Genomic DNA, 14,164 nt, shown 5'->3' with positions numbered 1-14,164 from the left:
CAAGCTTTGTCTCCCGGGTTTATGCCATTCTCCTGCCTCAGCCTCCCGAGTAGCTGGGACTACAGGTGCCCGCCACCTTGCCCGGCTAGTTTTTTGTATTTTTTAGTAGAGACGGGGTTTCACCATGTTAGCCAGGATGCTCTCGATCTCCTGACCTCATGATCTGCCCAGGCTCAGCCTCCCAAAGTGATGGGATTACAGGCTTGAGCCACCGCGCCCAGCCCCCATGATTAATTTTAAATATAACAAACATTAAACACACAAAATCACAACAGCCAATAATTTAGTAACTACTATGAATTAGGTGTAAAGTTAATTAGGTGTAAAGCCAAGTCTAAATAGGTTAATTATCATTTTAAGGAAGTAGAAAGAGATAACAGGTACATAATCCTGATTTTGTTTAAAGCATAGCATCTCTAATAACTCAAAGTGCCACTTTCTTAGTACAATTTAACATTTGCAGCCAATTAACATAATCAACCACATTACCGTTTTATCTTCATCCACAAAAATCTCTCTGGCTTCCTCATAATTGCAAAGTTCTTCATTGCACTCTCGTTCTAGGTCGCCGGGAGTGAAGAGCTCCAGATCAAATCTATTATGCAGGAGGCGTCTACGTATGAAATAGTTTGCTTCTTCTTTTGATGTAAACACTAATAAAGTAATAAAAAAGACTTAAACATTGATGAAAAATAGTCAAAATATTCCTGTTTTAATTGTGGAAAAAAGTGAATAGTTCTCTTGATATGGCTAAATTATACCAAACTTTTTTGTAAAGCTTTAAAATCTAACCACAAAAAAAAAAAGAAAGAAAAAGCATCAGTGAAGATCATTTCTGATAAATATGAAATACAAAATTAGCATAATTTCACTGGAGTTGGATATGTCCAAAATTAGTAGTATAAATAAAAATTATTTAAATATCTCTTTTTCCCTCCAGATAATTATTTTTCCAATCATTGACAGGTCTATTTCTAAAGAATTGGTTCCCTATTATCTTGACTGAGGAAAATTAGTGGGGCATCATGGACAACATACTGAATTGAGAGTTAGAAGACAGATTTTTGGTTCTGATTTAGCTTAAGCTATTAGCTGTGTATTCTGAGATAAGTCACTTATATTCTTTGGGCTACCATTTCCTCATTTATAACACTGGGAATTAAATTAAATAATCACTAATATCTCTTTACGTTATTAATTATTATTATTATTATTTTTGAGACAGGGTCTCACTCTGTTGCCCAGGCTGGAGTGCAATGACATGGTCTCAGCTCACTGCAACCTCCGCCTCCTGGGTTCAAGCGATTCTCCTGCCTCAGCCTCCCAAGTAGCTGGGACTGCAGGCATGTGCCACCACGCCCAGTTAATTTTTGTATTTTTAGTAGATATGAGGTTTCACTATTTTGGCCAGGCTGGTCTTGAACTCCTCACCTCATGTTCCACCCACCTCAGCCTCCTAAAGTGCTGGTATTACAGGTGTGAGCCACCGCACCCTGCCAAGTTCTTAAATTACAAATTAATACTTTTATATTAAAATTACTGTAGTCAAGTTTATGCTAAAACATACAATTCTAAACTTCTAAATCAATAAAAGTATAAGCTAATTATAAGATTCAACTAAAGACATTTAGTCCTTTCCAAAGTAGTAGCTCCCTCTACTGTACACCCCAAATATGTGTCTATAATGCTTTATAAGGTTCCTTTTACATTTGACGGGGGAAGATAAACAGTAAACACTACAGGTTAAGAACAGGTTGACACAAAATCAAAGCATCCAACCATGGCAGTATTTTCAAAACCCACAAACTTTAAACTTGTTCTGGTGTCACACAAAGCTTAAGAGATTTTGCTTCAGATCATATTACTGAGACTGGAATTCAGAAACTGAGAACTACATCACAATGCTTAAAAGAATTTAAAAGTGCAGATACTTTTCACTGCTCACCATTTCTAAAGAAAGAATGTATTAATGTAGGCAATTGAAAGACTGTTCATGAGAGATCATGGTCTGGAAAACTCATACTGATTTGTGAGGGACCTCAAGTTGTACATTTATTTTTGGCCCTTTGAGGACAGTCACATTTTGTCCAAGATATTTTTTCCACAAATGAATTATCTTTCCAAACAGGTCCAAATGTTCTAGAACTATTTTGTCTAACACGATAGCCATTAGCCACAGATGGCTATTGAGCACTTGAAATGTAGGTTGTGGCTGGGAGTGGTGCCTCACGCCTGTAATCCCAGCAGGCTGAGGCAGGTGGATTAGATCACTTGAGCCCAGGAGTTGGAGACCAGCCTGGGCAACAAAGTGAAAACTCGTCTCTACAAAAAATGCAAAACTTAGCCCGGTGTGGTGGTGCATGCCTGTAGTTCCACTACTTGGGAGGCTGAGGTGGGAGGATCACTTGAGGCCGGGAGGCAGAAGTTGCAGTGAGCTGACATCACACCACTGCCCTCCAGCTTGGGTGACAGAGCAAGATCCTATCTCTAAATAAATAAATAAGAAACGTGGCTTGTCTGAATTGAAATGTGCTGTAAGTGTAAAATACACATAAGGATTTCAAAGACTTAGTGTAAAAAAAAAGAATGTGAAATGTCTCCATAATGTTTTATATTGCTTATATTTTAAAATGGTGATATTTCAGATACTAGATTAAATTAAATACATTCTTAAAATTAATTTCACCTATTACTTTTTAGTTTTAAAATGTGGCTATTAGAAAAATTTAAATTATGTAGGTAGTTCACATTATATTTTGGGGGAGCAGCACTATTCTACAGTGTCCATTTTTATGTTATAAATAACAGATATGGGCTATTCGAACCAAGTGGGAAGCTACAATGGGATAATTGGTGATCGTTGTTTTAAAAAGTATTCTAAAAGGTAGATGGGCTAGTGTGATGAAATATTTCTATTCTGTTTCCTCCTTTGTCTTTTTATAGATTTTATATTACCACTAAATGGAAATAGAATGAAAAAATTTCCAAGCCTCTGTCACCCTTCATTGGGATCCCTACAATGGTCTTCCAAGGGTCTCCTTGCTGCTCTACCGTCTGTTTTTAACATAACAGTCAAAGAGGGCCCTTTAAAAGATAAGATACACTTTGTTCCTACTTTGCTTTTTAAAAACCTTCTAACAGCAATTCCACCTCCTGCAGAGTAAAAGCCAAAGTCATTACAGTGGCTTACAAGGCCCTTCTTGGTCTGGTCCCCAAGCCCTTACCCCTCTAACCTCATCTCCTACCACTATCCCTCACATATTCTGTTGTAGCTATGCTGGCTTCCAACACACCTGGTTCTCTCTGGCCTTTGTACTTACTGTTTCTTCTGAACAGAACTTAATTCTTTCAGTTTGCTCTCTCACATCCTTCAGGATTTTGTTCAATGCTACCTTGAACCCCCCTCCCTACCCACCCACCCCTGGCACTCCCTGTCCACACTCTGCCTTTCTCCGTAGTATTCATCACCATCTGGTTTTCTATATGCTTTACATATTTGTTACCACTCTGTTCTCCTCACTAGAAGGAAAGCTCCATTAAAGCAGGGATGTTGGTTCTTGGCCTATAAGAAGTGCTCAAAAAATTACTTAGTGAATGAACAAACTCATCTTTGCTATAGTGGGAGGAAACTCTTGGACCTAAAGTCTACCAGTTGAAGCAATTCATAGGTCTAGTCTGGTGTTTCTCAGCTCGGCATAGGTTTAAAGTATCAAACTATTGATGAAACAACCCATGGCCTGCCTCACTTAGCTATACTTACTTCATGAAATCTAAGTTCAGAATGGAGAATTAGATATCTGCCTCTGCATACTTCTCAAATATGTCCAGATCCTTACATTTTATTGGCTAAAAAGAGCAGTGCCAAATTTCTCATGACAGTCTTCTGTTCCAGTAGGTTGAGTTATTAAAAATACACCCCCATGGAACTCAAAAGCTACTTTGATAGGGGAAACAAAAAAAAGGAGAGCCACAAATATTTTTATTTTTCCTGAAATAATATTTATGCCAATATCATAAATATGATATTTATGATTAATCATATTATGATTAATACTGTATTAAATGTGCCTTCCAGGGGCTGCTGTTTGCCACTTCCCTGAGTGTGCAAGTTCTGATTCTGTCACTGACTGACCTTTATTGCCAGATCAGATTTTTCCCTGCATCCCTTATGATCTCAGGAGAAATACTGTCTTTTGCTACTGGATTCTAAGTAAGTCTGAACTTGCTTTTAATTGAAAGGAAGTAAACTTCCCTGCCCTTGAAACACCCTTAGCTTTCAGCAAGAGCTCCTATTTTCCCCTTGACCATGGCTGGAGGATGCAATGGCCTTGGCTCTGCTTCCTTAGATTCTCTACCCTTCTTTATTTTTCCTGTCTTAGACTATCCTAAGAGGCTGTCTATGCATTTCACTGCTATAAATTCACCAACCCAGATATTCCATTCTCCTCCTCTCCTCTATCTCCTCGTGTTTTCTAAATAAGCTCCTTTTCAGTCATTTTAACTCCACCCTCATGCTTTATCAAAATTTCGGGCTGGGCACGGTAGCTTACGCCTGTAATCCCAGCCCTTTGGGAGGCCGAGGTGGGCGGATCACCCGAGGTCAGGAGTTCAAGACCAGCCTGGCTAACATGGTGAAACTCCGTCTCTACTAAAAATACAAAATAATTAACTGGGCACAGTGGCATGCACTTGTAAATCCCAGATACTCGGGAGGCTGAGGCAGGAGAATTGATTGAATCCAGGAGGTGGAGGTTGCAGTGAGCTGTGATTGTACCACTGCACTCCAGCCTGGGAGAGAAAGTGAGACTCCGTTTCCAGAAAAAAAAAAAAAAAAAAGAATTTTGCCAAAGGTCCTCTATTTCCAGTTACTCTTCATATCTCCATTTATTATAGCCCATTTGCAGATGGAAGGCATTGACTTCTCTGCTATACAACTCTCTTGAGGTCGAGTTACTGCTATTCACTCTTTCCTCTGCTCTCAGTTCTCTGTTCTGGCCTCTGTTATACAGTTGACGGAGATCATCTGTTTAACAAACACCCTGCCTCCTGCAACCAGATGAAGATGTCCTCCAGGGCAGAGATTGCAGTCTTTCATTTCTATGTCTCCACCAATAGCATGGGGCCTGGCACTTAGCATGTATTCATCAAGTGGTGACTGACTGAACAAGCTGTCTTTTCAAACGTGTCAGATCCCTCATTCACATTTCCATAGACATCTCCAGCCCTCCACACTCAAGTATGATCTCTAAATTCCTTCCATAGCTTATAGTGTCCTTGAGACTGTCTTTTATTTAATTAATTTATTTATTAATTTATTTATTTTTATTTTTTGAGATGGAGTCTCACTCTGTCGCCCAAGCTGGAGTGCAGTGGCATGATCTCAGCTCACTGCAGCCTCTGCCTCCCGGGTAGCTGGGATTATAGGTACGTGCCACCACGCAAGGCTAATTTTTGTATTTTTAGTAGAGACAGGGTTTCACTGTGTTGGCCAGGCTGGTCTCGAACTCCTGATCGCAGGTGATCCACCCACCTAGGCCTCCCAAAGTGCTAGGATTACAGGTATGAGCCACCATGCCAGCGACAGTGTCTCTTATACCTGTGTCATGTTAATGAATGATTGCACTCACAATCATTTTAGAGAAGAGCATCTGAGTATGGAATCTTAAAAGTGCAATCTGTTGCCCAGGCTGGAGCGCTGTGGCGCGATCTGGGCTCACTGCAAGCTCTGCCTCCTGGGTTCATGCCATTCTCCTGCCTCAGCCTCCCGAGTAGCTGGGACTACAGGTGCCAGCCACCATGCCCGGCTAATTTTTTGTATTTTTAGTAGAGACGGGGTTTCACTGTGTTAGCCAGGATGGTCTCAATCTCCTGACCTTGTGATCCACCCACCTCGGCCTCCCAAAGTGCTGGGATTACAGGTGTGAGCCACCACGACCGGCCAAAAGTGCAATCTTCTAAGTGGACTTACATATACGGTGCAGCTTGAGAGGGACTAAAAAGGATCCTCTTCCAAAGTCTTTCCCTATCCCTCTAGCTAGCCTATCCAGTTGCTTAGAATTCTGTCATCAGAGTTTCATGCTTTTGAGTTAATGGATTGTTGTATCTCAACACACACACACACACACACACACACACGGCTGTATTAATCATTAATAAAGTCAGTTAGGAGTATTAGTGTAACAGATCCTTCCCAAATGAAAATGAGCTGAGAATTGGATCTGATGAGAAGGGATAAGAGACAGGAACGTGTGGGGACGTGGATCCAGAGTATTGGCACTGGGTGGGGAAGCACCATGAATAGTCAGGGAGAAGGATGCTGAGAACTAGAGGCTCTTTTTTTTTTCCTTTTCTGGTTTTACTAGGTTAGGCTTTTAAAATATAGGCAGGAAACAAACTGTTAATGATCTGAAACCTAAAAACTGTGGACTTCTAACTTAGCAAGCCCCAAACCTAATCTTTTCTCAACTAGCTGCTTTTATCTAGACAACTAGACCATCTGAAGTCAAAAAGGACCTCAGAGATCATTTTACGCCCCACCCCCATCACTTTTACAGATGAAGACATTCAAGCCAAACGGGATTAAGTTATCTCGCCCAGGGTCTCACAACAAGTCCAGACTAGATCCTGGACTACCCCGTTCGCCTTTCCAGGAAGAACAAGTAATTACGCTCATTATAATCGCCACACAGCTTCATCTAGAGAAATGTCACTGACTGATTTTCAGAAGCTGAAATAGGTTTTCCATTCAATTAACCACAAACGAGGTCTTACATATATACTTATTAAAGGAAACTCACAGAAATCGAGTCCTACAAATTGCAGTTAAAGAACATAAAAAACCACAACTTTGCCAAATATACCACAAATTAAACTAAAGGATATTTTAGTATTTCTATGATTAATGGGCGTATGTAATTTCAAATACTTTCTCACTGAGATCTGTGCTACGCGGCTCCGGGTTTCAGGGACGTTTTCGTGCTTACCTTCTTCTCCCGCATGCTTAGAAGCCTTTGGACCTCTTGTGCAATGAGGAAACCCCAGGGTAGCTGTGGGCAGTTGGCTGAGTAGAACCAGAAATGTAAACATAGTCTGGCAACTGTCAAACAAACTAAAACAAACAAAAAACACATTAAAAAAAGGCCCCTAGCTCAGTGCTTTGAGTTTCTGTCGAACTGAATCACCAACCTGTTGTACTCAAAACCTAGGCACAAGAGCGCCGGCGCGCGGTTTCGGTCGCCGGGACCCAACGCATGCCCAGAAAGCAGCCCCCGAGAGCGCCTGGGACAAACGCCGCGCCCCGGGACCCTGCCGAGGGCTGATGGGGCACCTGTCGCCGCAGGCAACCCTCGACTATGTGTTGGAATCCAACCCAGTCCGCCGAGGTGGCCCCCGCCAGGTAACCCCCACTCCGCCGAGGTCCCGCCGCCAAGCCTCGCACCTGTGTCCCCCTGCACATGTTCCAGCAGCCCCCGGGCCAGAGGCTCGTCTTGGGGCGGTTCCTTCGGCCGCCAGGCCCTCGGTCTCCGGCGCCCTCAAATCTCGGCGACGCTCCGGGCCTCGCTCTCCGCAGGGTCTGGGTGGCCTCCGCGCTCAAACCCGGGAAGCGCCTGGGGTCCGCAGAGGGGCGCCCGGGGAACAAGCGCGGCGCGAGGTCCTGCCTCGGTCCGGGGAGGCAGCCGACGGAGGAAGGGAGGAGGCGGCTACCTGGGGACACCTGGCCGCGCCCCACCTCCCAGGGGCCGGGCCTACCTGCGGCGAGCGGGCGGGCAGTGGGCCGGCGTCTCCCCGGAGCCCACGCTGCGCTCTCAGCCGCCCCAACTTCTGCCTCAGCTCCAGGCGGGCCAGCCTCCTGCCGCCAGTTCTGGCCCCGCCTTGGCGGCACTGGTGGCTGCTTTTCGATTTGTGTCTGCATTCGGCGTTCTCAATGCTCCTAATTCAGGGAGCGTTTCGGTTCTCAGTCCTAAGCAGAGCGCCCTCGGCGAGTCCAGGGCTTTTCGCTTTGGGTCCCACTGGGCCAGGAGTCCTGTGGTTACCTTAGGTCAACTGTTCTCAAAAGGGTGGTCCAGGGACGAGGACAAGATATTCATCAGACAAAATTCCCTTTATGCATGATAAGAAATGGTAATGGACTTACAAGTAATTGATTACATTGGTTCTCCAATGGTGGTCTGCCACGTCTGGGATGTCTCCAAGATCTTTTCCAGGGGTCTCTAAGGGCAAAACTATTTCCATCATAGTAACAATACATGATTTGCCATTTTCACTTTCATTCTCTCAAGAATGTACAGTGGAAATTTCCAGAGGCTATTTGACATGTAATAACGTCATCACTCTGTCTCCTAATAGAATACCTGAGTGCGCGTGCTTGTATTTTCTAGTATTTTCCATAGCAGTATTTTTAATGTATCAGTACGTACATTTTATAGATATTTATGTAGATTTATAGAGATTAATAAAATTCATTCTCAGTACTTCTGAACTTAATTTTTTTCTTTTCTTTTTTTCTTTTTCAGAGTAGGGAGTCTCACTTTGTTGCTCCGGCTGACTCCTTAAACTCCTGGGCTCAAGAGATCCTCCTGTCCCATCCTCCAGAGTAGCTGGAACTACAGGTGTCCACCAACTCTCTTGGCTACTGCTTTTGCACTTTGATTAGTTCTCTTTGTTCATATCTACTAGGATAGCTATAACCTCATTTTTCTCAAATAATTATCTTGAAATCTTGATCTTTTCCTTGAGTCTATGCATAAACATAACAAAAAGTATGCTATGTTGTCTTGATTTCAAATAATATTTTGAAAATTTCTCAGTTTTAATGTTAGATAATAAATATCATTAAATGCAATTCACATAAGTGAAAGCTCTTTGGGGTCCTTGATAATGTAAAAGAGTGTAAAAAGGTCTTGATTAAAGACTTCAAGAACTGCTGCATCAAGTAATGAATGCAGCAGGTGGACAGAGGACCTATGCCAGGTGATGGTCACAACCTTCTTTATCCAAAGAACATGCTTAACAATTCTTTGAAACACTATTTATGCTTTGGTCAAAGTGACCTGGCACTTGTTGGGGGCCAAGGGAAACATTTTTCCTCCTTCTTTTTTTTTTTTTTTTCTTGAGACAGAGTCTTGCTCTGTCACCCAGGCTGGAGTACAGTGGCACAACCTCAGCTCGCTGTAACCTCCACCTCCTGGGTTCAAGCGATTCTCCTGCCTCAGCCTCCTGAGTAGCTGGGATTACAGGGGTCCACCACCATGCCTGGCTAATTTTTTGTACATTTAGGAGAGAGGGGGTTTCACCATGTTGGCCAGGCTGTTCTCAAACTCCTGACCTCAAGTGATCCGCCCACCTCAGCCTCCCAAAGTGCTGGGTTTACAGGCATGAACCACCGTTCCTGGACTCAAATTTTTGACTAATGCAATTTTTACCAAATTCTGTTTTTCTCCTCCAAAAGGATATTGTCTATTTTATTATGATTATTGATAATCAACTGAATTCTTCTTAAGTTTTCTGCAGAAATTTTGTTTTCACTGATTCCTTCTAGGCAGTGCTTTTCCTTTTCCTTCTTCCAATCCCTCCCTCTTCACTTTCCATTTGTCTGCCTCATGGTCTAAACTATTTCTATGATGGATTCTTCCCTCCCTCTTATTCAAGCAATTGAGATCAGACTATGAAGAGGCCAGACATGGTTTATTGTGGTTGAACACAAGAATAAGAAACATTTTCACTAGAACACCCATTTTCCTGTTTATTCATTGAGTTAAGCTACAGCACTGAGACCTCCTGGTGGGGAGATGGACACCACAGCGTCTGTTATAGAGGAGAACTTAATCTGGCTGAGACCTGTGTCTGAGAATGTGGGCCTGTAAAATTCTCATCAAGTGCAAGAACTGACTTACTCATTTTTGCATCCTCCATAGTACCCAGGGGAGTGCTTTCTACGTTGTTCATGCTAAATACATTTCAATGGAGCAAAAGCAATTTATTTTCAGGTAAGAAAAGTGCTTCATTCCCACTACTTTGGGGAGAGGCCAATGGTCAAATGCCTCATGCCATGGAATCAGCATTTGTGAACTTTGATGACATTCCTTGGTAAAATGAGTCCGCCCACATATCTGGATATTTGGACCAAAACAAATGAGGCCTTGTGCTTACATCAAATATCAGAGTTTATAGACAGAGAGGGAGGCAGACAGAGAAATGAAAGTCTGTTTCTCAGTAGTGAATTACATCCCTGTGTGTTTCCCCATAACATTGAGTCCTAGAGAATGTTACAGCATTTGGCAGCATGCACACAGACTTCTGTCACTAAGGAGCTGCCAGATATTTTGAGGTTGGATGGCAAAGAGAGAAATGAGAAAAACCAGTAACAACAGTGCCCAAGATGGCTGATTTCTTCTATTATTTCCTTGCTGTATTCATTTTATTTTGTGCCATCTGCTATTTAAAGTTATAATATTCTTGGTCAGGCACGGTGGCTCACACCTGTAACCCCAGAACTTTGGGAGGCCTAGGCGGGCAGATCATGAGGTCAGGAGTTCGAGACCAGCCTGGCCAACATAGTGAAACCCCGTCTCTACTAAAAATACAAAAAAATTAGCCGGGCATGGTGGTGGGCACCTGTAATTCCAGCTACTCGGGAGGCTGAGGCAGGAGAATCACTTGAACCTGGGAGGCAGAGGTTGCAGTGAGCCAAGATCGCGCCACTGCACTCCAGCCTGGGCAACAAGAACGAAACTCCATCTCAATAATAATAATAATGTTATAATATTCTTATGCCTTTCTTCCAAAGCATTTTAAGTGTTCTCACAGATAATGTTTTTCTTATTCTGGTTATCTGTGGAGTTGGGCTAGATATTATAATTCTCATTTTACAAAGAGGGTTACTGAAGCATGAAGTAAATGAATAGTCATTGGCCAAGTAGTAGCCTGGTTCTTGACTCCAGTGCCTTTTTTTTTTTTCCTTTTTTTTTTGAGTTGTTATCAAGCGATAAAGGGCAGTAGGTAAAGACTTATTTAGTTTCAGAGGAAATAAGAACAAAATCAGAGCAATGAGATTAATGGACTTGGATTAATGTGATAATGCATCTCTGAATTTCAGCACATACCCACCCACTTACCTGTGTGAATTCAAGAATGAAATGAAAACTCACTTTACTGTGTGGGCATGAGGGTGGACTCGAGGACTGTGACAGGAGATGTTAAGGTTGCAGCCATGAAGCTCTGTAAGTAAAGTCATATCCACATCCTTAAAGACACATCGATGACTATCATTAGCCTCTTCAGGAGATGCAACTTTATTGAACTTGCTGTTTCCGTGACATTTTAGCCTTGACATTTCAACATCAATTGTTTGCTGTTTTAGTTTATCTCAGTATACTCAGCAAGTGAGAAATGAAAGACTCCTACTGTTCCAGGTTGATTATATATCTATATGCAGGTATTCTCAGATTCAACAAATCGGTAAAGGGGTTAAAAATTTTATTTTAAACATTTGCTTAAAGCCCTTTAAGGACACTTTTGAACAGAACTTTTATTTAATTCTACTATTTAAGAACAATGATTGTTAATAATGAAAAAATTAAATAAAAGAACACTGTGAGGGATCATCTGATTTCATGTCACACTGTGAGTAGTAATAAGGCCTACGTGTCATGCTGAAAATATAGTAATCTTCATAGCTCTTTGAGTGCACTGGAGCTGCCCCCAGGGACCTATGACAGGGACTTGTGTCATGGCTGGCCACAGAACTGTCACTCTGTACTGATGTTGGCATTTTTACACCTATTATACACTTATCAGCCTTATTTTCTCATCATAGTCTTACTTTCTGTGTGCCACACAATTTTTGGCCTATCTTTTTGTAAACTCATATTCAGGTAATCATGATATTCTAAGCAAAGATTATTTGGCATCAATTGCAAAACTGTACTTTCCAAATACAACATGTGAAAAAGGAGTTTAAACAAATTATGCATTTCTACCTATGCAATTGACAGTGTTTAAGAATCATTGGTTAATTCTGCATCAGAGGCTGAGCGTGGTAGCTCACTCCTGTAATCCCAGCACTTTTGGAGGCCGAGGAAGGCGGATCACCTGAGGTCGGGAGTTCAAGACCAACCTGGCCAACATGGAGAAACCCCATCTCTACTAAAAATACAAAATTAGCTGGGCGTGGTGGCGCATGCCTATAATCCCAGCTACTTGGGAGACTGAGGCAGGAGAATTGCTTGAACCTGGAAGACGGAGGTTGTGGTGAGCCGAGATGGCGCCATTGCACTCCAGCCTGTGCAACAAGAACGAAACTCCATTTCAGAAAAAAAAAAAAAAAAAAAATCTGCATCAGAGAAAGACAATAATGAAGTGTTAATGATGTTGGTACTGACTGAAAGACACACATTACATGGAAGTTCTATTAGGAAATATACCAACCAGGATCTGTGTATCCTCCTTTGGTGAAGGATTCTCCATTATTATTTTATGTACTGCCCTGGCTTGACACTCTCAAATGAAGTGTGAACTGAGAGTTTTGTTTTGTTTGCTTTTTTGGAGACAGGGTCTCACTCTATCGCCGAGGCTGGAGTGCAGTGGCAGTTTCATGGCTCACTGCAGCCTTAACCTCCTGAGCTCAAACGATCCTCCTGCCTCAGCCTTCAGAGTAGCTGGGACTTCAGGCATATGCCATCATACCTGGCTAATTTTTGTATTGTTTGTAGAGACAGGGGTTTTGCCATGTTGCTCAGGCTGGTCTGGAATTCCTGGGTTCAAGTGATCTTCCTGCCTTGACCTCCCAAAGTGCTGGGATTACAGGCATGAGCCATGGCACCAGGCTTAACTGAGTTTTGAAGTATAAAATGTGGATTTTAAAGCATGGTTTCTTTTACTGATGCTTACTAATGGCTTTAGTAAAGTTTATGGATGTTCCTTACCCACCCTCAACATTTTAATCCTGACAGTCCCTTGAGAGCCAAGGAGCAAAATTTACCCATGTTTGTATTTTTGCTGCTTAGTACCTCACTTGGCTGGCATGTAGCAGGACTTCCTGATTGTTAAGTGAATGAAACAATAAATAAGTTCTAATCCTAAGTCTGCTTCTCTCTAGCTAGATGACTTTGAACAAGTCACTTCTCTGAATTCTCTCTGCCTCTTCTGAGACATTGGGAGTTTGGTCTGTATGAACTCTAAGATTCCTTCCCGTTCTAAAATTCTATTTAAGTAATGTTCTAATTATTCTTTCTCACTCTGGATAGTCTTGAATTACTTGCTTTTATATAATTTGTATATTATATAAAAGGAAATCAATCATATAAAAATAAAAATTTTAGAATTTGTCTTAAACACAAATTATATATTTTATAAATGGTTCACTCACAATTATATAAAATGGGAAATTGATGGGAAATCTCTATGAGACAAAAGACATAGGAAAACATTTTTAGGGGCCGGGCGCGGTGGTTCGCGCCTGTAATCCTAACACTTTAGGAATCTGAAGCAGGCGGATCACTTGAGGTCAGGAGTTCGAGACCAGACTGGTCAAAATGGTGAAACCCCGTCTTCACTAAAAATACAAAATTTAGCTGGGCATGGTAATGCATGCCTGTAATCCCAGCTACTCTGGAGGCTGAGGCAGGAGAATCATGTGAACCTGGGAGGTGGAGGTTGCAGTGAGCCGAGATTGCACCACTGCACTCTAGTCTGGGCAACAGAGTGGGACTGTCTCAAAACAAAACAAAGCAAAACAAAAACAAACAAAATTTTCAGATTCAACAAGAAGAGCTAACTATCCTAAATATATATGCACCCAATACAGGAGCACCCAGATTCATAAAGCAGGTCCTTAGAGACCTACAAAGAGACTTAGACTCCCATACAATAATAATGGGAGACTTTAACACCCCACTGTCAACATTAGACAGATCAACGAGTCAGAAAGTTAACAAGGATATCCAGGAATTGAACTCAACTCTGCACAAAGTGGACCTAATAGACGTCTACAGAACTCTCCACCTCAAATCAACAGAATATACATTTTTCTCAGCATTGCATCACACTTATTTCAAAATTGACCACATAGTTGGAAGTAAAGCACTCCTCAGCAAATGTAAAAGAACAGAAATTATAACAAACTGTCTCTCAGACCACAGTGCAATCAAACTAGAACTCAGGATTA

The 14,164-nt window shown here is 41.9% G+C and overlaps 1 protein-coding gene across 1 annotated transcript in view; it reads right to left on the bottom strand.

Annotated features, from left to right (window-relative positions):
• The window catches only part of PRRG4 (proline rich Gla (G-carboxyglutamic acid) 4 (transmembrane)), a 22,151-nt gene extending 14,328 nt beyond the window's left edge, over nt 1-7,823 (bottom strand). Inside the window, exons 1-3 of the mRNA XM_011936361.1 lie at nt 7,439-7,823; nt 6,984-7,108; nt 490-653 (exon numbers count right to left, since the gene is read on the bottom strand). Of these exons, the coding sequence (XP_011791751.1) occupies nt 490-653; nt 6,984-7,086 (267 nt within the window). The 5' untranslated portion in view covers nt 7,087-7,108; nt 7,439-7,823. The remainder of the gene's footprint in view (nt 1-489; nt 654-6,983; nt 7,109-7,438) is intronic.
• Nucleotides 7,824-14,164: the final 6,341 nt, after the last annotated feature.

This window comes from Colobus angolensis, unplaced genomic scaffold, assembly GCF_000951035.1.
Source record: "Colobus angolensis palliatus isolate OR3802 unplaced genomic scaffold, Cang.pa_1.0 Scaffold152, whole genome shotgun sequence".
Taxonomy (NCBI): Eukaryota; Metazoa; Chordata; class Mammalia; order Primates; family Cercopithecidae; genus Colobus; species Colobus angolensis.
The sequence above is the reverse complement of the archived record's forward strand: the minus strand, read 5'-3'. Positions and strand labels throughout refer to the sequence as shown.